Raw genomic sequence first — 25,020 nt, 5'->3', positions numbered from 1 at the left:
GAAAAGCACAAAAAATTGAAAGTTCTTTCCGTGTCAAAATTGAACACCATTAGCGATCACAATTCAAAATCGCTCATGGATGGATTTGTGAGCGATTCCGAGTACGAATTAATTCTCAGCGAGCTTCAAAAATTCAAAGCCATGACTGAAGAAATACGAACCAATGCAAAAAGCAGCATTGACGAATTGACTAAAAAGTCGCTGATTCAAAAAGGAAGAGAAGACGCGATAAAAGCATTCAACAACCTGTTTAAAAAAGGTGAATAAACGCAAACACGAACGAATTTTCGTTTTTTTTTCTCCGTATTTTCAAAATGTCTTTTTTTAAAATACAAGACCCGAAAAAGAGAGATGAGATTGTCAAAAATTATATGATTAACAGAGAAAAGCTTTACAATGAGAGCCTCAACGCCAACATTTCAGATGCAAATTATCAGGCTGATTTGAGCAAGTTTTACAAACCGCTCATCGAGAGCAATGAAAAGGTGAAAAACGAGCTGAAGAGCATCGCTGAGAGAGTGGTTAACGTTGAACCATTGGCTTTGACTTATCCAGAAATAATGAGTGTTGAAAAACCTCCTGAAAGAAGGAATGTTGGAGATATTGCTTTGGAATATTTGACCAAATACGCATCCAAACGATTTGCTTCAGACAGAGTGTTTGGAATTCACGCAGGAGAAGGTGGTGGTAAATTGTATATTGGAAAAGAACAAGTTTTAATTGATGAAAATGACATCATTGTTGGTGGAGAAAAGTATGCGGGAACAAAAGGTCTTTGGGAGCTGATTTCAAGATCCAAACCCGATAAAAGCAAGTGCACGGATGATGACCTTAAAAATTACGAAAAAATCCTTATCAAAACGCATGCAATGGAGAGAGAAAGGCATCCAACCATACCAAAAGCTTCGAGAAGTGAAAAATATGTCACAATCATTGCATCCATTTGGGAGAGAAATCGAATTAAAACGAGAGGGAAAAAAGGCCACTTCCTAGCGATCCAATGCGCTTGTGCAAAGACTTAGCTTGAGCATCGCCGCAGGTTATGCTGGAAATGTAGCATCGAGAAACGAAGCTGTCGCAATTTGTGACGAGCTGCTGAGGCAGGGGGAAATCAACAAAGAGGAATACAAGTCTATTCAAAGATACATCGAGTCGTGAAAACCCAAAGGATTTAAAAAAATATTTTCTCATTTTAAAAATGCTAATTGTGAACAACAGAAGATATTTAAAAAAGAACGTCGTCGGAGGTGGAGGAATCGTAAACTCAATTAAAATTTTTTTGAGGAGAATGGCAGCTTCAAACGCATCGAGATCGTCTCTTCATTTGTTGAGAAAGGCAGCAGCAGCAAGCGAAATTGGAAGAGAAGCAATCACAGCAGCAAAGACTGCCGGTAAAGAATTGGCCTCTTCGGCCATACTGACAGCCAAAGATGTTGCCATTGATAAAGGAAAAAAAGCGATCGAAAAAGTTTACGCCTAGGCAGGGACGGTGAATCCGAACCAATTGGTCAACACGATTGTGAACGAAGCGGCAAATTGGATCAGTATGCTCATATTAATCCAATGGAAGAGCTGCACAAAAAAATGTTTGGTTCGTCCATTCAAGAAAAAAGGAAAATGACGAAAAAGAATGCAACCAGAATTCAAGATCTCGTCAAAATGGGGAGTGGACTTTTGATCGCGTGATTTTTTTTCACGAATCAAAATGACATAAAATTTTTTTTTCCCTCATTTTAAAAAATGATAAACACCGACAGATTAAGAGTTGATGAAATGCCAGAGTATGACACCGGCATTGAAAAAGTTGATTTTTTCGAGTACCTCCCCACAAATCTCGGTTTAAATTCTTCAGGATTGATCGTTTTTGAGATTGATTGCCAGTCTGTGCAGATACTTACGTCTGAGGCCTACATCCTCGTCGAAGGAGTTCTGAAAAAAGCGGATGGAACTGCTTACGCAGCAACAGACAACATTGCCCTGGTGAACAACGCCATAATGTATTTGTTCAGTAACGTCACTTATGACTTATCAGGACAACAAGTGGAAAGAGTCATGTATCCAGGTCAAAGAACAACCATGCTTGGATTGTTGAATAACCCTTATGGTTTTCACCTTGCAGATGGTTTGAAGCAAATGTGGTACAAAGACACTTCAAACGCCACAGGATTCAACGTCAGACGAGACCACTTGTTCGCAGACACCACATCCATTGGATCTTTTTCTTTAAGGATACCTTTAAAACACATTTTTGGGTTTTGTGAAACTTATGACAAAGTCTTTTATGGATTCAGACACACCATCACCTTCACAAAAAAAGAATATGACGACGCCATTTACAGAGCTGGGACTGTTGCAGCAGGAATGATCGACATCAAAAAATTCAGACTTTTTGTGCCTAGAATTGACTTGGATATTTTGAAGAAATCCGAATTCATGGATTTAAAGGCTAAGAAAATTTCCGTTCCAGCAGCATATAAGGCAAACAAAGTCGAAAAGCAAGCCATTCCCACTGGTCTAACAGAATTAACCTGGACTCTCGGAAGAATCACGGACAAAAGCGTTCCGAGATATATCATATTCGGACTTTAGACAAACAGACCTTCCAGTCAAACAGCAAATCCATCCGTATTCGATCATTGTGATGTCAACAATTTTTACGTGACCGTCAATGGAATAAAGTATCCAAATGACAATTACGACTTAAATTTTGGAGAAAAGAAAATTGTCATGGTTCGTTCTGACGCGTTCTTGTTTGACGAAAAATATTACGGCACAAACGAACTTGTTTGCCAATCTGGATTGTCTCTGCTTGACTATAAAAATTTGTATCCATTGTTCTTTATCGACATCAGCAAGCAAAAAGAAAGAGTTGTTTTCGAAACGGCCGAATTGGTTGTGAACCTCAAATTCCGAACGGCAGTGCCAGACAGCACCGTCATATTTGCAGTGATCATTTCCGACAAATTGATTAAATTTTAGATGGAACCAGCATGAACGCTGTTTATTAGGTCTGAAAAACCGTCATGAGATTCTTGACAAAAAAATGATTTAAAAATTTTTTTTTCTTTTTAAAAATAAAACATGAGATTCACATCTGAAAAATTTGCTGAGGGAAAATGGAGTCACAAAAACTTCAAACAATTTGTTGGCTTTGATGATGATTGCGGTTGAGAACAATCTGATCAGCAAAGATTTGCTTTTGGAAGGTGTAAAAAAAGACAGGCCTGTAGGTCGACCAAAAAAAGAAATAAAAACGCAAACGGAAAAGGTTAAAAAACCGATCGATCCAAAATACGAAAGACTTGGTTCAATTCGAAAAAAACCTGTGTCTGTGAAAACAACCAACATCGAAACCGGGGAGGTGGTTGAATATGGATTACTTTACAAAGCGATGAAAAAGACGGGGCATGGATGGAGATATTTGAAGCGTCGAGATGGAAAAGTGGAAGATGGAATGAAGATTGAAATTTTAAATTCTGAAAAACTCGAAAACCTAAAAAAATGAAAAAAAAGTTTTTCAATTCTTGGCATAATAAAATGGAAAACGAAATGCGAAAAATCTCCAAAGACCAAAAAATTGATTTTGGGTTAAATAATTTTCTTGGCAAAATAAAAATGGAAAACAAAAATGTCAAAGAAAAAAAAGTCAAAGAGAAATCTCTGACAAAATTGCGAAGTGAAGCCAGAGACCGGGCGATAAAAGGTTTTTCAAAAATGACCAGGGATGAGCTCGTTAAAGCTATAAAAAACACGAGACCTGTTATTGGTGTTAAACCTGTAACACGTCAAAGACCAACGAATGCTACAATACCGGTTCCTGCCCCGCGTCCTGTCGTTGTGAGATCTGTTCCTGCTCCGCGTCCCGTTTCAAACGACTTGATTTCATTCGGACCGGCTCGCTTGCAAAATCAGGTGACAAGAGATGAACCATCTATCCTTAACACACCTGTCCGATTCAACGAGCGTCATTACACCTAGACCGGTTCCTGCTCCTCGTCCTGGCTTGTTTTCAAGAATTGCAACGACCGTCTCCAACAGCTTCAACCAAGTGCTTGAGTTTGTTGATCCGTACGTTCCAGATGTTGTGAAAAAATGATTAAAAAATACAAAAAGAGAATTGAAAAAAATAATCTTGTCTCTCAAATCGCTCGTGTTCAGAAAACCAATATTTGATTTTCAATTGACCAAACACGCACTGAAGAATGTTACCAAACAATTTTCACATCAAGTTGATTGAGTTTATCGTGACGTTACTGCCTTTTTAGATTTGGCAAAAGACGGTGCGATGAAAATTCTTCAAGAAAGTAAAAATAAAAAAGCGTATATTGTTTTAACTTGCGAGATGCTTGGCGTGAGCATTTTGACTGGAGAGGAAATATATCGAGTTCCCAATTTTTCATCAACAGCTGAAATTATTTTGGAGTCGACGGATTTGGTAGAATTTTACAGCACAGCAAAAGCGGAAATTTTGGAAAACATAATCAAGTACAACAAAATAGGTTTGCTTGGCAAAGTGTACGCCATCTTGAAAATGGATATCAACTTTATTGATTACAAACCAATCGGCGGGAGGTCCTACATTCCTCTCGATGATTTTCTGGCAAGCAAAAAAGCAATAATCAACATGGAAAACGAAGACAACGAATGTTTCAAATGGTGCGTCTCAAGATTTTTGAACATGAAAGAGAAACACGGTGAAAGAATTGACAAAGACTTGATTGAAAAATCGAAAGAGTTGAATTGGGAAGGGATTGAATTTCCAGTCAAACTCAATCAAATCAAAAAGTTTGAAAAAAATAATTCAGAAATTAGCGTGAATGTTTTCATGTGCGAAAATAAATCCATTCAACCTTTATCAATATCGAAATGTTTAGACAGAAAGCATGAAATTGATTTGTTGCTCATTTCAGACGAGAAAACAAATCATTATTGTCTGATCAAAAATCTGAGTAGACTCATTTTATCTCAATCATCTAAACACAACGGCAAAAAATATTTTTGCAGAAATTGTATGCAAGGGATGAAAAGCGTTGAAGATCTTTCAAGACATTCAACCTATTGCAGAGAGCATAGCTCAGTTCGAATCAAACTGCCAAAAAAAAATTCGTTCATGAAATTTGAACACAAAGAAAGGTCAATGAGAGTCCCATTTGTGGTTTATGCCGACTTTGAAAGTTTCATCAAACCGATGGATTCGTGCGAACAAGACCCTAGCCAGTCGTACACCAAAAAGTTTCAAAAGCACGTTCCAAGTTCCTTTTCCTATTACATCAAATGTTTTGACGAAACCGTTTACGATAGTGATCCGTTAATTTCCGAATCGTCGAGCGAGAACGACGACGTTGCCCAATTTTTTGTTGAAAGTTTGGAAAGAGAAATAAAAGAACTTTATGCAAAGACCGGGAAAAAAAATATGTTCATGACAAAAGAGGATAAAAATCATTTCAAATCCGCTACAGTTTGCCACATTTGCGAAGAAAAAATTCTCGATAATGACAAAGTACGCAATCACTGCCATTTTACTGGAAAATATCGAGGAGCTGCCCACAACGATTGCAATTTGAAATACAAAATTCCAAAATTCGTTCCTGTTGTTTTTCACAATTTGTCAGGTTACGACAGCCACCTATTCATCAAGAAATTTTCTGGTGGAGAATTAACCTGCATTCCATCCAATGAGGAAAAGTACATCAGCTTCACGAAAAAAATCAAAGTTGGGGAATAAATTGGAAAAGATGGAAAACCAAACGAAAAAAAAATTGAATTAAGATTCATCGACAGTTTTAAATTCATGGCCTCCAGTGTGGACAGTTTGTCTAAAATTTTAAAGCCAGAACAGTTCAAAAACCTAGCAAAATATTTTGAAGGAAAAAAGTTTGATTTGTTGTGCAAAAAAGGCGTGTACCCTTACAATTGGATTGACTCATTCAATAAATTTCATGAAAACCAATTGCCTCCAAAAGAAGCGTTTTTCTCCAAACTCTACCACGTGGAAATTAGCGACGAAAATTATGCGCAAGACCCCGCCTGGTATTACATATCTCCCGGGTTGGCTTGGGACGCTTGCTTGAAAATGACAAAAATAAAATTGGAATTGTTGAGCAAACCTGACATGATTCTCATCGCCCAAAAAGGAATCCGTGGAGGAATCAGCATGATTTCAAACCGACTTGGAACTTCCAATAACAAACACATGGGAGATTCGTTCGATTCGAGCAAAGAGTCGTCCTTCATTCAATACTTGTACGCCAACAACTTGTACGCCAACAACTTGTACGGATTGGCTATGAGCAAACCTCTTCCCACTCACGAATTCAAATGGATGACTGAAGATGAACTTTCCAATTGGTAATCGATTCCGTGCATTTTGGAAGTTGATTTGGACTATCCTGATCATCTTCACGACGAACACAACGATTACTCTCTTGCTCCTGAAAGAATGAAAGCTGAAAAAGTGGACAAACTCGTTCCAAATTTGAACGACAAAAAGAATTACGTCCTTCACGGCGAAAACCTGAAATTGTATGAACGATTGGGAATGAAAATTTCAAAGGTGCACAGAGGCATCAAACTTGAGGAACAGGATTGGATGAAACCATACATTGACCTCAACACCAATTTGAAAACAAAAGCCACCAACGACTATGAGAAGGATTTTTTCAAGCTAATGAACAAATCGGTGTTTGGAAAAAACCATGGAAAACATTGAAAAGCGAGTGGATGTGAGGCTGGTGACAAAAAAGGCAATAAAATTGTCGGCCAAACCAAATTACACCAGGCACACGATTTTCGATGAAAACTTGATCTCCGTTCACATGAAAAGAACAAATCTGTTTTTCAACAAACCAATTTATTTGGGAATGTCCATTTTGGGTTTGCGCAAGACTTTGATGTTTGAATTCCACTACGACTACATCAAAAAAAAATATTCCGACAAAGCAAAGTTGTTGATGACGGACACGGACTCGCTGATTTCTGAAATCAAAACGGACGATTTTTACAAAGACGTTGCCGAGGATGTGGAAAGCAAATTCGACACGAGTGATGTTGACAAAAACCATCCTGCCATTCAAAGCGTTGGGTTTAAGGTTGGTGCAAACAAAAAGGTCATTGGGATGTTTAAAGACGAAACCGGAGGAAAACAGATTGAAGAGTTTGTTGGTCTGCGGTCGAAATTGTACACTTACAAAACCCATGAAAAAGAACACAAAAGATACAAAGAAGTCAAAAGAAATGTCGTGCAAAAATACATCACCCACGACGATTACAAAAAATGTCTCGAAACCAAAAAAGAAAAGGTAAACAAAATGAACGTCATTCGATCCCATTTGCACGACATTTACACTGAAGAAATCAACAAAGTCTCTCTCATCGCCGCCGACGACAAAAGAATCGTTTTGGAAGATGGAATTCACACGTTGGCTTATGGACATTTCAAATTAAAAAAACCAAAGCAAGAGGAAGAACCCGAGGAAGGGAAAGAACCAAAGCAAGAGGAAAAACCCGAGCAAGAGGAAGAACCCAGGCAAATGGAAGAACCCGAGCAAGAGGAAGAACCCGAGCAAGAGGAAGAGTCAGAGGCAAAAAGGTTGATCGCAGAGTGCAGAAAGATAATCGCAGAGAACAAAGAAATTTCAAAGAAGTCAAAAATGTTGATCGCAGAGTGCAGAGAGATAATCGCAGAGTCCAAAGGATTTTTAAAAATTTAACAAAGTAAACATCACAAAAACAGACCGATCAATTATGATAAGTTTTTCAGTCCAGAAGATCATTGCGGTAAGAAATTTTTATTTTAAATTTCAAAATCTTATCTACATTTCCTGTAATAAACATTGTGACAACCAACCCCGCGTGACAACCAACCCCGCGTGACAACCAACCCCGCTCTCCCCTAATGGATGATCCTCGCTAGGATGTCCATACTCCACAAAATAATCAAAACATTTCAAAAAATTTCTGTATTTATCCATTTACTAGGATTAGCATCACCTTTTGTACCTGTTGGTGCACCTTTAAACATATGGCTACGAAAGTGGACACGAGAAAATATCAAAAACGGTGGAATAAAATTTCCAAGGGCATTAATGCAACCCACCATTGTAACTAGGGTTCCCCTTTCAGCAGAAGTTACCTGTCCTACTTGCTTTACTCCTTTACCAGCAATCACTTTCACTGGCTTATAAACAGTTGTCAGACCTGTTTCATCAATATTGTAAATGCAATCAGCAGAAAAGTTATAGCGCTTCTGCACACTGTCAAGGTTTTTGAAGAAAGTATCTACATTTGTGCAATTGAAACTAGTTGTTTGACTGAGGCTGGTAGCTTCTGGCGTACAAATAGATAATTTTGTACAATTTAAGAATAAATAAAACCATTCAGTTCCAGCTGTTTCACTCTTTTTCCAGTTTTCTGGTATTTTAATGTCATTTGTAATTGCATATTGATATGCAAGTTGCTTTGTTTCTCTAACATCAAGTCCATAATGCATATTAAATGCTTGACGAAGATATATTGAAAGTTCATCTTCTTGTGTCTTATTAAAAATGTATTTATGTTATTCATCAAAGTATAAGTTTTTGGAAGAAGTTTCTTTATTAACCTTTATTTTCCGCTGTAAACTTGATTTTGAAATTGTATACTCTTGTGCAGCTGCTCGTAGTGATAAACTGCCAGATTCGACAGCCATCACAGCAGCTTTTATTGTATGAGCATCAGGCTTTAACCGACTTGTCACTCGTTTGTACTTTCTTGGCATCTGAAAAATTATTACTCATATTACTCACTCCATTATCAAAAAAAATTATGCTCTTTTTAATTGCATTAACCAAAATCCAGATTAGGCTATAAATTTTAAATTTATTTTAATGAAAATAAAATAGTATCACAACCCTATAAAACTTATAATGTGATTAAATTTAATAAGGCTAATAGTGAAGAACTTTATTTAAACTGAATTTAAAATACAAAAATGATTGGCATTAAAACAATACTTACTGTGAAAGATGTCTTTAGGACAAAGTAACAAAGAAATCCAATAGAATAATTATTACTTTCTATGATAAAAAACACTTTACTATAAAGTAAACATTGAAATCCTATCATAAACATAAACATAATTTTCTGTTCACTTGTCTTTTTTTTACAAAAATATTGATTATAAAAGTTAAAGTACAGTTAATAAAAAAAATGATAAAATTGAACAGTGTCCCATTTCACCCGATTCTCTTGTCCCAAGTCACCCCATCACTAGTAGATGTGAGAAAACCTTTATTTTATATAGCTCTCGTAGCCATATGCTAATCATATTTCTTAAGTAGTTAAATAAAACAATTGTGAATAATTAAAGACCATAAACATAAAAATATATGCAAACAATGCATAAATATTTAATAGTAATGATGTCTTCAAAATCCAGGAAAGTTGTTAGATTTTTACATATTCGCAAATAATCCGAAATAAAAATACTTCTGAAACTTGAAAAACACAATAATGTGAAGAAGCTGTTGCAAACTTATAACATATATAAAAAACTTCTGCTTTATTAAATTTTTCACTGAGATATTGCCAAGTCCCATCTCACCCCATGTCCCATCTCAACCCGTTCTCCCCTACAAAGCTGCTCAAAAGGTTATCACGCAGCGCACAGAACTCAAAACAACAAAAACTCATAACAACAAAAAATGGCAATAAACCCATCACAATTTTTTTTGTAAATATTTTGCCCTTTTTTTAAAAATAAATTGCGATGATTATTTATTTAAAAAGCAAAAACAGTTTTTTCATAAAACTTATATTTTACAATTTATGGGTAAAAGAATTTAAAAATTTTATTATTTTCAAAGAAATCTGAAAAATGAGAGATTTCTATTCAGTAAAAATGAGACTTTGTAATCTAAATAAAATCCTATATTTATTTTTATAATCTTTTATACTGATATGTTTTATAACAACATTATTATGATAATCTTTTAACTTTGCATTTTTCAAATATATTAAAAAAAAAAAAATTGTGATCTGATTTTTTTTTGTTCAAATTAGAGGAAACTCGATAACAATTTACGCGATCTTTGAGTAGAGGATATCGTAAACCCGATAATTTGAGCTAGCTTTTTTTTTTTTTTTAACAGTTTCTTGCTTTGAAAACAAAAACAGAAATCAAACTCAATCTCTAACATTTCTCATTTACAAAATTAGTTTAATAAGTTCCACATTTCTCCATTTTTTACTGTCTACCTTTACTGTTTACCTTACACTTAATGATTAAAAAGAGAATTAAGCCTTTTAGGAGACAACAAATAAAAGTTAAATTGGTCAGAGCAAGCTTGATTATTATTTTAATTTCTGCTAAAAATTTAAATAAATAGAATTGAGTTGTTCTTTTAATTTGCAAGAACGATATTTAGGACATTTTCTGATGCTCTTTAAAGATATTTATTGTTATTTTAGAACATTTTAGAACCAATTCATTTTTTCTGGTCAAAATGGAACCTGCTTCTGACAAATCAAGCTAACATCTAATCTGAATAAAGTTTGGTAATCTAATTTTTAAACTAGGTTTAGAATACTTTTGGAAATGTAAGAAAATAATGCACTTCTTAGGTAGAAGATCTTTGAAATGGGGAATCCATTTGCAACTGCTTCAAAATAGATAGCCTCCATGCCTGGGTTTTTTCAAGATTGGTAACCTTTGCTGTTTTTGAGCCATCTGAGAATTTGCCACCAAATTTTCCCATAAAAACATCTTTGTATTGTCTAATCCAGTCTGCAAAAAGAATTTTTCGTGACAAACTCAATAAAAATCGAAGTGCTTAGGCATCTTTTTTCTGTCCCCTTGGATAAGAAATATTAAAAATACATTGAATATAATATACTAAGTTTGGAAATGGTATTATGTATAGGGTCAATACAGACAGGCAACAATAACAATAAAGGATAACTTAGATATGTGATGAAAATTATTTAACATGACATAATAATTTCACTACTTTAAAATTACTGTTTAATTGTTGCTTTGTACCAGTCTTTTTTATGCCTTAGAAAAAATGTTTTTTTTTATTGAAAGTTCTATGACATAATTATTGCCTTTGTGGTATGTCTATAATATTGGAAAATTATAGTGAAAAAATTACTTATAATTATTTAATGGTGTTAATCGGTTAATAAAACATTGATTGGCTGGCCTTGTAAATTAATAAAGAACGTCTTAAAACCCCTAAAACATATAACGTAGGGCTGTGCTAGCTAGTTGCACAGAAAGATTCATAATTGGAAATAGCTATAATTTATATTTAAGATAAGGATATTGGGTTTACTTAAATTTCTGTTTTGAAATTTGTTTTTCTTGTGGTATTTAGTTGAAAGTTTGCTTAACTTTCCATAATTTAAAGGAAAAAATATATAAAAAAACAATGGATTAACTGGATCAATATCTTTTCGTTTTTCATGAATCCGCTAATATTTTCGTCGGAAAGTTTTTGCGATTCGAAAAAAATTGTTTTTAGTTGAGGCAATTTGGGATTATCGGGTTTACGCCAATTATATCGAATCAGGAGAAATTCATCGAATTTACAATTTCTTTAAATCCGATCGAAATGAGTTTTATAGTAGTGACCCCAGGTCTATGACTAACATTTAAGTTGTTTTTTTAAATCGTCATCGCGTTGAAAAAATGACGAATATCAGCGTTTTTGTATGATTTTTAAAATTTTTCAGGTTGAGTTTAGAGTTGGTCTAAAAGTGTTGTTTCTAATGCGTTTTCTTATTTTTAAACGATGATCTTTAATAATCTCTAATAAAATAGGGGGGGGGGCGAAAGTTAAACAGCGTCATATATATATATATATATATATATATATATATATATATATATATATATATATATATACACATATATAACGATATTAGAATCCATTAGACTTAAAGTAAGAGGTATAGCGTCTGATGGAGCAAGCCTGAATAGAAAATTCTATAATATTTGTAAACTTGAAAACCACAGCATTATTGTAGATGGAGTAGTTCGCTAAACATGGATCGATTGTGCTCCAGGTATCTACAAAACTAGTTGATACTTTGTGTAATTTGTTATATCTTAAGTTGTACATGTACTAAAGTGGTCAAGTAAATGACTTCAATTTCTTTTCATCATCCACGTTATTTCTTAAAGTATTAACAATGTCTATCTATATAAGTTAAGCTTAAAGTTTGGTTCTATTTTTGTTATCTTTATTAAGTAAAACGAAGTTGATGTTTCTAGTTAGGCGAGCCAAAAAAAATTTTCGACAAATCCGACAGACTTTAAGAGAATTGAATTTCTATTGTTTAAAACAATAAATTTTTAAGAATGCGCAACTAGCATGGTTTGCAAAACTTGATTAACTCAATGCCTGAAGTATAAGAGATGGACGAGCAACAATAATGTTGCTCGTCCATCTCTTATATTTCCATGATTAAAGACATAGTAAACTGGTTATTCCCAAAAACTTCTTGTTAAGATGTCTTAAGGACGTCTTAAAATGGTTTTTCCGAAAGACGTCTTGTTAAGATGTTTTAAGGACGTTTTGAACTAGTTGTTGGAAAACGTCTTAATGATGTGTGCAAAAGCCGTCTAAACACGTCTGTAATTAGTTGCAGACGTCTAGACGAGTTAAAGATAAGTTACAGACGTCTTAAAGTCGTCTTATGTTGGGTGGGTACATATTTGAAATATCTTTATTTAGCAATTTCAGTATTTCCTGTAATATACAAGTAAAATTATTTACTTAAACATTATAGGAAACCTAATGAAATAATTGTCAAAAAAATAGTAACATAAAATGTTTAACAGGGTAAAGTTAAAAATTATATAAAGTACTAATAAATGTTAATTAGTGGTTCTATCAACTTTTTGCGATTCTTAAAAACAATAACAACAAAAAGATTTGATCTTATCCTGAATATACGTGAATTAGAAGTAGATAAATTACGATTATGGAAGCATGAAATGAGAACATAAATAAAGTAAAGGCTACTTTAGCTACATTTATGTCAAAAGTGAAGAAAAAACTAAAACAATATGGTAAAAGTTTTGATTCATTTATAGAAAAAGAATATCAATGGCTTCAAGAAAATCTTAAGACTAACTTTTAAACATCATGCTCTATTTTTAGTCTCTGCAAGAAGTACATCTTTTAAAAAAAGTCAAATGTTTTACAGAAAATTCAAAAAAAATCTTTTGTGGGGAATTATTTAGACTTCCTACAGTTATGGACAAAATAATATTAGTAGTGCGATTAAAATTAACGAATTAATATTCTTTTCTTTAAACAGTTACTGAAAATGAAATTGTAATACTGGATTATTAATTAAATAGGTACGAGATGATAAACTAATTAGTAGAAAATTTTAAATTTTTGCTTTTATTTATAATAATTATATAAGTATAAAAAGCGGATTGGGCATAATAATAGTAGTATTAATTTATTTAATGTTATATTGCAAATAATTTATTTTATTAACAAAAAAATGATATAAATTTAATTGATTAATAGTAAAAAATTAATATTTAATTGCATACCCCCGGTTTTTTATCACAGCTTTGCATCTATTCGGCATTGAGTTAACCAAATTTTGACAACATTCTAAAGGAATGTTGTTCCAAGCATTCTGGACAACTTGCCATAACTCCTGCTGATTTTTTGGTTTTTGACTATAAACTGCCTCTTTTACATCCGTCCAAAGGTTTTCGATGACTGTGCAGGCCAATCCATAACTGCAACCCTATTCTCAATGAACCAACTTTCTACTCTACGACTGCTATGCTTTGGATCGTTGTCCTGCATATAAACCCATCTTAGGGGCATATCTTCTTCTGCATAGGGCAACATGGTATTTTTTAACATTTGAAGGTATATGTCTTGGTCCATAATACCATCAATCTTATAGATTAGCCCTACGCAATAATTAGGAAAATAACCGTAAATATTTATTTTTGCTCCGCCATGTTTTACAGTTTTTATGGTGTTTTGCGGTTTGTATGCAGAGTTAGGTGGCCTCCTTACATACATCCTGCGTCCACTTGACCCAAATAAAACAATTTTGCTTTCAACAGACCACAAAATATTACGCCATTTTGAAACAGGCCAATCTGCATGCGTTTTTGCAAAATGTAATCTTGCTACCACATGCCTTTTTTTTAAAAGGGGAACTTTTCTTGGGCTTCCGGTGACTAACAAACTTTGTAGTAACCGCCTACGTACTGTTCTCGAAGAAACGCTTAAATTTAAATCTTCTTTAATATGGCGGGAAGTTACAAAAGGAACGGCAACAGCAGCACATTTTATCAATCTGTCTTCATGTTCAGTCATTTTTTGTTTTCGGCCCCTTGTTTCGCCTACATTTTTCCATTTTAGAGCATTTCTAATCTTCATTGGAGAACAACTTAATGTCTCTTGAATAAATTTGTATATTTTCCCTTCTTGTTTTAATTTAATAATTATTTGTCTCTTTTCTGCACAACAATGCTTTGCACGACCCATAATTTCTATTTACAAAATAAATTACGATTATTAAATACGATTATTTTACATATTTCATTAAATTAACACTAAAATTAATCTTACCTTTAATTAATCTTACTAAAACCAAATAAACAAAAAGCTTATATAAATAAATTGATAGGAAACAACAGATATGCTATTTTAACCTACAAATCTAGATATGTTCGTATATAAAATTCGGGACTTCCCTAAAGTAATTTGAACAGTATCACCAACATTTTTACTCCCATTTCATTATTCAGTGTTTGTATTACTGTTATGCCTAAATTTATTAATTTATACTTAAATTTACATAAAATTATTATCAAAAATCATTGTTTTACTAGCCACTACTACTATTTTGTCCACAACTGTACATACATTAGCACCTATAAACATTAACACCTACACACATAAGCACCTACAACATTAACACCTTCGTACACGCTAATTACATCCTGAAAACTTTATTCACGACACCGTCCCCCGATTAAAGGTGAGACTTCGGTTTTAATCAGTTATCTTCCATCTCGTCTTCCATGATGTATTTAATCTTTTGTCTTGCATCCAATTTCGCTAGCCTCGTTTCTCTTTTCAAGGTATCCTCTTCGGCTCCGGTTTCCAAATTCTCGTCCGATTCGATTTTGCTTTCTGCCCCACAACTCATTTCCAAGTCACACACCAATTGAATTGGTCTTTCAATTACATATCCATTTCCAAGTCGTATTTTAAAGCCACGAATAACTCCATCTTTCCTTTTTCAATTTGACCGATGTTGAGAAGTGCCTTGTCCTTCACATCGTCTTTAATGAGCACCATACTTCCGACACCTGGAAGTTTTACGTTGCTTCTCTTTGGCGGTAAGAGCGATGTCACTCCATATCTTTTACATAGATTGCATTCACGAATAACCTTTTTTACGGCAACTCTCAAATTTGGTATCCAAAACCTTTCTCTTATGCTACTCATGGTATCTTCTACTCCCCCGTGTAACGTTTTTGCGTGATTCTTAGAGTTAGTTGAAAACCTTTAGGTACAAATATTGGATTATACCCAGAGACTTTTCCGTGACATCTCCAAAGCTGTTTTTCATTCTGTTTAAGTTCCACATCGGACTTTATTGCAACAGCTTCTTGTAGAAACTTAAGATTCATCAACTCCGCCTCTATCATCTTTTCTGCTTCCAGTGGTCCTGTTATTTTTTCTTTATTCCGACAATTGTAAATAAACCTTTATATGAAGGATGATATTCTTATGATCTTCCAATGATTGTGTTTACTCAACATTTCTTTAAATATATGATGTCCCTTTATTTCTTCTGTTGCCATACCGACGTTCTCTTTCACACTAATAGTTTCACTTGATGCATTCGGCGCTTCGATTATTTCTGGTTGGATCGATCAATTTTCCTTGTGTTTAACTATGAAGGTCCAATGAGCCACAAACTAGATAATTTATCAGGACTCACTCCTCTTGTTCCAAGATCACTTGGGTTTTCTTTTGTTTGAAAATAAAACCATTTTACTTCTCCATTCAACAAGATCTGTTGAACTCGGTTCCTGACAAACTGCGACCAACTGCCCCTTTCTTTAAACCACTAAAGTACCGCAGTACTGTCAACCCGATGATATACTTCAATAACATAATACTTGTTTAACGTCTTCTTAACATGATTCATTAACTTGTTCAAGGTATGAGCCGCTACCAGCTCCAATCTAGGAATACTGGTGCAATCTGTGCTTTTGCTACAAGTAAATTGCTTGTTTTTGAATATTGGTGACTCACTGTGTTGCATTACTTGTTAATGCAACGAACTATTTGTGATGGCTTTTTGTTTTTGAAGAATGCTTTTCTTGCAAAAGCTTCTTGTATTATAGGGAAGCGAAAGCATGCGATCTTTGTAATTAATTTTGTTATATATATTATATTTACTTCTTGATCAAGAGCTGTCATTTTTATTCGTACTTAACTGCTTATTGTAAAAGGTAGTTAAACACACTGCAATGTAGACGCATGCCCATATTGCTGATTTATTTTCGTCTGAAAACCCATGGAGCTCCACTTCAATGATTCTTTCAGACAAAACGCTCAGCGGAATTGAAATAGTTATTTTAATTCTAATTTCCTTGATCCAGGTTTACCATTCTTCTGAAAGTTCATTTGGAATTTGTTGATCCCATCCGAGTTTTAATAAGCATAGTCGACTGTATAGTATTTTTCCAGTGATTAATACAGGTGCACTAAATCCCAATACGTCAAAGACACTGTTGATAGCGGATAGCATTGTCCTTTTTGTTATCACTTCTTTATTTCCGATAGTGATGCATGCAGTAAAGTCAATCGATAGTTGATCCGTTTCTTTGTTCAAAGGAATCCCAAGTATTTTTGTTGATTTGACCTCAGCATCGCTTTCCAATTTGTTTACGCTGCAGCGTAAACAAATTGGAAAGCGAGGCTGAGGTCAAACATAATTTTTAGCAGCGCGCTGCTAAAAATTATGTTTAAATTTAACCGGTTTACCGGTAAACCGGTTAAACTTAAACTTAATTTTTAACCGGTTTACCGGTTTACCGGTAAATTGGTTAAAAATTATGTTTAAATTTACCGGTAATTTCAAATAATTTACCGGTAATTCGGTAAAATTTTATGGAAATTCTGAATAAATTATTAGTAGTATTTTTTTCTAACTAAAAAGAAAAATTCTACAAAAAAGCTAACTTTTTTAGATATAAAAAAACAGTTGAAATCGCAAAAAATTAAGAACTTTATAATGGAAAAGAACTTTGTTTTTGTTACAATATTACAATATGCGTTTCTTAAAAAAAAAATACAGCCTACTTGATTGATTTTTCTTAAATTTTAGTTTTTTAATAGAGAAAGAAAAATATTTACATACAATTAGGATTTGTTTATGTAGTTTATGTATAATTACATTCAGTTTATTTTGTGCTCGCGTCCCATCTGGTTACAGTTACAGGTGACATTTTAATTAATTTAAATAGTGCGTTAGTAAGTTTTTTTTTTAATTATTTGGTTTTTTGCACTGGATGATAAAATTATTAAGTATCATAAAAAAAAATTGAAAATAAACACAAAACATAACTGAAAATAAAGCGAATATTTTTATTGTGTTGAGTAAGTATTTCACAAAAAGTCTTTAAAATTATATTATAGAATATATTTGTATTGTGTTCCAAAATTTACATATTGAATTTTTTTTTAAAAAATTGCCTTATCTATGATGTCTACTGGATCCGGACAAAATCAATTGTGGAATCATTTTCTACGTACGAAAGCTGGCGATTCAGCTATATGCAATGTATGCAAAAAAAATATAAAATGCTCTGGCGTAGGGTTAGGACTATTGTAATTGTAATTGTAAAAATTAAATACAATTACACATTACAATACAATAATATTGTATTGCAATATTACAGAAACAATAAAAAAAATTTATTTTGGTATTGTATTGCTGTGATGAAAAACAATTACAATAAGTATTGTATTGTTTTTTTTCTAACAATACAACAAAATTCAAGAACTATTGTATTGTATTGCTGTGATGAAAAACAATTACAATAAGTATTGTATTGTTTTTTTTCTAACAATACAACAAAATTCGAGAACTATTGTATTGTATTGTTTTAATGAAATAAAATTACAATAACTATTGTATTGTTTTGATGAAAACAATTACAATAACTATTGTAGTGTATTACTTTACATTATAGTAGAAAAGTTGACGTATTTTAACGTATTTATATTCATCTCTGACGAACTTACTATTATTTTTGCTATTCTTTATTTATTTACGGATTTGCAACATATTGCAAATTTTATTTTTTACATATTTAGATTTCGCATCGCCTATCTTGTTATGTATTTCTATGCTCTAAATGGCCGCAAAATATTGCCTGTCTGATGATAGCCTTACTATTATGAAAAATAACTTTCATAAATTATTTTATTCAGCCCTTTTATTTTTTCCTCTTGATTTTAATACTGCAAAGGAACTTAAAATATATACGAAAATTAACTTTAGTAACACAAACAGTTAAACATAATATTCTTCTTAAATATAAATGTTAATGTCTTGAAATATTGAAGAACCAACAAAAAAATTAATGATGACGAAACGAAGAGCCAAAAGGAGATTTTTCTTGATGCGTTTAAGGCCTGAAAATAAAACAAAATGTTAACCGTACTATTTTTAACAATATCTTCATATTCATTATTTTTCCAAATATCTCATACTTTTTCTTACAAAGATTTTAATTGCTAAAAGTTATACTGGAATGAGTTGTGTTTATAAGATTTTGGTATAAGAATAAGACTATTAGATGTTTTTGCCTTTGTTTGAATTCAGGGTGATGTGCAGGCTTGGGCTGGGCCGCCGGGATACCGGGAGATTCCCGGTGGGCCGGTTGGCATAAAAAATTATATTATATTTTTAGTTAGGCTACATTTTATTTTCCAAATAATCAGTGTTCACAACATGGTAATGGATCAAGTAATCAGTAGTTTAAAACAGAGATTCTCAGAGCATAGCAGTCTATATGCTGATTAATCTTGTTTAGATCCAAGAAGTTTTGTAGAAATTTTGAAAAAAGTGGCTAGTGGCGCATTGCAGCATCTGAGTGGGTTTCTCAGAAAGTTTGATGCTAGTGTAACGAAAGATCAGCTTCAAACGGAGTTATCGGACTTTGCAAGGAAATGGGAAAATTTCGAAATAACTCTTGAAGATGAATATAATTTGATATTTAGCACGGAATCTGACTCTGTCTCGGACAACATGCAACAATAAAAATCCGAAGAATCTGAAACTGTCTTTACAATCCCAGAAGTTGAAAACAGTGACAGCCACATAAATAAATACAAATCTTGCAAAAAATGTATTGTTTGTTGTTACTTTGTCCTCCAGAAGTTTAACTTGCATAGTCTTGCGTATTCAAATTTGTTTCTGGCTTACAAATTTGTGCTGAAATTATCCTCGTCACAAGTTGCTTGTGAAAGCTCATTTTCGAAATTGAAATATATTTTGAACAGATTAAGAAATTTGATGAGCCAGTCAAGTTTACAGTCATTCATGCTGATGTCTTGTAAAAAAGACCTTCTTCCGAGAATTAATAACGATGCAATAATTGATGTCTTGGGATCGACTAGTCAAACAATGAAAAAGTTACTATACTAGTCAATATTGAGTAGCAATTATGTCTACTATTTTTAGACTCCAACTTACAGCAGTGTTTTAGAAATATTTATTTTTATTTAGGCTTGGAAGTTTAATTTTTTTTTTAAATTTTTTTAAATAATAAAAAACAATAACGCGCCTAAAAATAAAAAGTCCTTTACTAATATAATATAGGTAAATTTAGAAAAATAAGGGCATTAATCATAGTCGCTGGTATGGGCGGCGTGAAGGCTCTCAGCGCCCATATATATATATATATATATATATATATATATATATATATATATATATATATATATATATATATATATATATATATATATATATATATATATTATAAACCAATTGCATGTCAAATTATACTACAATTATGAAAAAGAAAACACAACTCCTAATTTGGGAGTAATTACTCAAAATTTTGCTAAAAGAATGAAAATGATTGGCTCAAAAGTAATTGGACAAACTAAATATGTCGTTTAAAAATTAAACTTTCTCAACAAAGGATAAACTTTCAGCATTTTTTATGAAGATTTCTGTTAAATAATAGATATAATGTTACATAGTGTTATATTCTGTTACATAATGTATATAATCTGTGCATAATCCTAGTAATTCGTTGGAAAACCTTTTGCCGCAACGACAGCATTACATCTACGTGGCATTGAATCAACCAAATTAATTAAAATATCAATTGGTATTTCCTCCCAAGTGCGCTTAATCAACTCAAACAAATCGTGCTGATTAAATGGTTTGCGAACACTAATTTTTCTCTTAATATGTTCCCAAAGATGTTCGATTGGGTTCAGGTCCGGAGATTGTGACGGCCATTTTTTTTTAGGCACGTTATTGTTTATATATATATTATAAACCAATATTTATATATGTATATATATATATATTAAATATATGCAACATACAATGAAGTGGGCTGCCGTGACCAAATTTCCCGGGCCGTTTTTTCAAGCCAGTCCAACCCTGGTGATGTGTAATCATCATTATCATCAAAACTCTGACTTGAACCACTGGAGACCTGATTAAGTTGATCTTCATCATCTTCTGAATCAATTTCTTCAAATTGGCTATGAGATGCATTGCGCTTAACTGAAGTTGAGGTTCTGCTCGAGGAGGCAGCAGACATGGAACTGTTCATGATCAGACTTAGATGGACCTTCAAGTTGACCTGAATAACATTATTTCAGCATTTTTACTCTTCTTGATACTTTGTATCAAAATATGATATTTCCTAACAGTTTTAGTCAGTTAAATTAAAAGTTTGCATTTTGACAGTTTTATAATTTATTTATTTTTAATTAAATTTTTTTAATTTAAATTTTTCAAATTAAAGTAAAATCAAAAATCAAGTTGAAAGAATTAAAAAAGATAAATTTGTTACAGCAACCAACAAACCCTCTAACAAACTGCATTTACCTGATTCAAGTTGTAAATCCCACTGAATTATGACTTTGCTGCTGTTGTGATGTATATACACCAGACGAGGCACATTAGTTGGGTCCAAACGACTTCGTAGTAGAGTTACAATATTTTATGCCTCTGAGAAAACTTGTTCTGATGCTGCAGAAGATGCTAGGACGGAGAGCACAGCACGAGCAGCTGTAGACAAAATTGGAAATTGAAATTCATTTTGTTTCCACCAGCAAAAGACATCAGTATCTTTTGGCACTTTGACTTTTAAAAAAGCTTCCCACTCCATTAAAATAAGAGGTTTCTCTTCAGCTCCAACTATTGGGTCTGTTGCTTTTTCTTCATCTCTGCAGGCTTCATAAAGGGGATCGTTTTTACGGGAAAACTCCTAAAAAACCTCTGGGCGTGTTTCAGAGGTCCATTCTTCGTAGGAAGAATGTTCATTGATAATTTCTCGTTTGACCTTTTCGAATAATGCCAGGGAGAATTGACGTAGAACCACACCACGGTAACGTGAATCTAAAAAGTTGGCTTCAGCAAAAGCTTTCTCATCGCAGCCATGATTCTTAAACTTTTCTTCAAGCTTAGACAAAACAGCTGCACAGTAGTTCTTCACATCTTCTGTGTTTTCTTCTGTCATGCTGTCAGAGAAGATTTTGTGCAAGTTGAACACTACGGGAATGACTTCATGAATTGATGGCTTGTCTTCAACAGACAAGGTGTTGATTGCGCCTTTAAGCCTTTTCATCAAGGGCAAAACTTTCTGCCAGATTTCAAAAATGGATTCATCAGGAATTTCTCTCCACCAGATATTCTGCTTGACAGGGAATTCATTTTTCTTTCCTTTTCTTTGTATGTACAAAAGAATAGGCTTCGCATCTAAAATTGACTTCAAGCAAAAAAACATACTATTCCAGCGTGTCTTGACAAAGCTTTGAATTTTATGGAGTGGTCCTTTAAACAAATTTTTTTGGTTTCAAGTGCGCAGCAGTGGCCTCCATTTGACCTGCAATCATAAAACTAACCTTTTTACTGCATTTGATTAAGAATCTTTCAAAAATTGAAATTTTCTTTTGACTTAGGCAACTCAGAAAGTTTAACTTGTCACGCTTTTATATTGACACGCTTTAACATTGTCTGGACACGGACTGTGTCAATTCTTCCGCGGAAGAATTATTTATTACGTAATAAAAAACCATGACTATAAAACAATAAAAAACCTAATTTGTACTAGTCGGCTGGAAAGAATTAGGCAGTCTAAAATTAAAGTTAAAATACAATTTTAGACTTATCAAAGTTTAAAACTTTAGTTAATTAAACGTTTATTGTGTAAATACTAAGTAGATAGCAATTCAACATAAAATATTTTTTGAATAGGGTAAAATCGGTTGTACCCGAGAATGAACCACAAAATATTTAAGAAGATTTTAGTTAATAATATATTATATAAATTACAACTAATATAATTAATGAAATTCTATATAAGTTTTGGTATACTCTTTTTACAATACAAGACTTTACTTATAAATAGTTTTATTAGAAATTTCCCGAATTTTAAATTGCTAATTCAGGATAATTTCGTAGCAATAAGGTTTTTAGTTTCCGCTCATTGTGGTATTTTATTGGTATTATTACGTAAGGCATACGTTCGCAAATGTTCTTTTGATAATTAATCCGTACCAAATAAAAAGAGTGTAGTTTTTAATTTATTTTGTTTGCAGACAAAAAGCCGCAGAAATTTAATTTTTGATCTTTTTGACTACGTTGGTAGTGCTATGGTGGTTCTCAGTTCTTCAGGAAAAGCTAGCACTAGCTTTTCAACTGTTTTAGCTACTTAGCTAAAACAGTTGAAAAACATCCAGCAATTGTTGATTGTGTTTGTACATTAATGTCATGTTCTGGAAGGTGTATTGAAAATTGCGATTGCAGGTGTTGGAGCTATGTTGGCTGGAAAGACGTTTCCACACAGTATTAGAGTATTACGTATGATCGTGGAAGAACTAATTTCACTTTTGTTCTCTAAAGACATAAGTGATTTTGATTCTTTAAATATTCATCTGAAAAAAAACAGCAAGTAATAGTAGAGCATCAAAACATTGCATCGACTGTTTAATAAAGCCAGTTTTCATTGTGTTATCCCAGTAGGCACGGGACCTAAAGAAGATGTCTTTTGAACGTTGAAAAGACGTCCAAATCGTTCAAAAGAATTTAAAAAGTGTCTTTTTTACGTTCTGTATCCACTGGAAATATTTATACGCGCCGAACGCGAAAGTAACTGGACTTTGCATTTGTGGGCAATTTGATGAGCATTCTGTAGTTTATTGGGCCGGGTGAATAAAAATGAGCAATTGCTTTTACTCAGTAATTGGTCATCTTTACGTGAATAAAAGCTTCAACAACTTTTCTTAAGTTTTTATTCACGTAAAATTGAGCAATTACTGAGTAAAAGCAATTGCTCATTTTTATTCACCCGGCCTATTATTGTAAAATATTCTGTAATTTTTAAACTTAAAGAAAACTATTCACTTCATTTTTATTATCTATTTTACCTATCTCAGGACGTATTTTATGTTGAATCGCTGTCTTAGGTCTGCCGAATCCCTTTCATTTGCAGAAAAATGATGATTTCCTTTTTTTTGATCCCGTTAACGTTGATTTTTAATATTTAAATTTGCCCAATGTACCATTCTGGCACCCCTTCCCCCTCCCATTATGTTTCAGTAAAATAGAATCAATCATTAAATATTAGTTGTACCCTATTTCCAGGTTACAAGGGTATATATTCGGCAACTAGACTATTAAAACATTTATTAAGTTTTGACAATAAAATAATTTTTTTTATTACAATAACAATATATTGTTATAGTATGACAAAGACGAATTACAATACAATATTTATTGTTATTGTAGTGGGTCATTACAATACATTTTTTTTTCAGATATTGTTATTGTTTTATAAAGATGAATTGCAATACAATATTTATTGTTATTGTAGTGGGTCATTACAATACTTTTTTTTTCAGATATTGTTATTGTTTTATAAAGATGAATTGCAATACAATATTTATTGTTATTGTATTACAGAATTACAATAGTTGTAAATCACAAGTATTGTTATTGTTTCTAAATTAAGTTAATACAATAACAATAACTATTGTTACTGTAATTGTTTTCATTACAATTACAATAGTCCTAACCCTACTCTGGCGGCAGCACAAGTGGTTTGCACAATCACCTTATCAGAAAACATAAAATTAATCTGCTAAAAAGAGTTAAACATGATGATGCAGAAGCTAGCTGTTCTAATATCAATACCACAACTTCCGTTACGAATGATACAAATTCTAGATAAAAAATTTCTAATTATTTCAACATTATTAAAACGATTGATAATTCATTTCCAGCTGTTTTAGCACGACTAAAAGCACGAGATTTTTTATCATTTAAAAAGATTTGCACATCATACAATCTTCAGCAATTATTTAAATCCAAAGAATATGATTGCCCAAAGTCTCCAAAAACAATTATGAAAATGTTGTTGCAGTACGGTGACAAAATCCGAAAACAAATCGTTACAGAATTATCAGAAAGAATAGCCCGTGGTGAATTATTCAGCTTGACTTTCGATGAATGGACATCTCTCAAAAATCGAAGGTTTATGAATGTGAATGTCTACTCGTATGATAATGTATTTTGGAAACTCGGATTATTTAGGATTAAAGGATCGATGCCTGCTGAAAAATGTATAACGTATCTTCAAAATACACTTAAAGAACTTAGTATTGCGATAGAAAATATAATTTTCTATCGCAATACTAAGTTCTTTAAGTGTATTTTGAAAAAGGTAGGCAGATTACTGGACGTAAATCATCAACTTTGTTTAGCCCACGGCAT

General features: G+C 32.8%; 1 protein-coding gene and 2 pseudogenes across 1 annotated transcript; 1 reads left to right on the top strand and 2 right to left on the bottom strand.

Annotated features, from left to right (window-relative positions):
- Nucleotides 1-1,740: 1,740 nt before the first annotated feature.
- LOC149894721 (uncharacterized) lies at nucleotides 1,741-2,589 on the top strand. The gene has a single exon (XM_090079021.1). It carries the CDS (start codon nucleotides 1,741-1,743, stop codon nucleotides 2,587-2,589), a length of 849 nt encoding a protein of 282 aa, XP_089935147.1.
- Nucleotides 2,590-7,811: 5,222 nt separating this feature from the next.
- Nucleotides 7,812-8,754, bottom strand: LOC149894720 (uncharacterized; annotated as a pseudogene).
- Nucleotides 8,755-21,061: 12,307 nt separating this feature from the next.
- LOC149894719 (uncharacterized) lies at nucleotides 21,062-22,033 on the bottom strand (annotated as a pseudogene).
- Nucleotides 22,034-25,020: the final 2,987 nt, after the last annotated feature.

Source organism: Hydra viridissima, unplaced genomic scaffold, assembly GCF_058129835.1.
Source record: "Hydra viridissima isolate aposymbiotic clone 2 unplaced genomic scaffold, HvirCarnegie_v1 scaffold_1, whole genome shotgun sequence".
Lineage (NCBI taxonomy): Eukaryota > Metazoa > Cnidaria > Hydrozoa > Anthoathecata > Hydridae > Hydra > Hydra viridissima.
This window is presented reverse-complemented; position numbering and strand designations above follow the sequence as displayed.

Bases quoted from the DNA above. Each gene is read 5' to 3' on its own strand.
- LOC149894721 (XM_090079021.1), top strand. From the start codon at position 1,741: ATGATAAACACCGACAGATTAAGAGTTGATGAAATGCCAGAGTATGAC.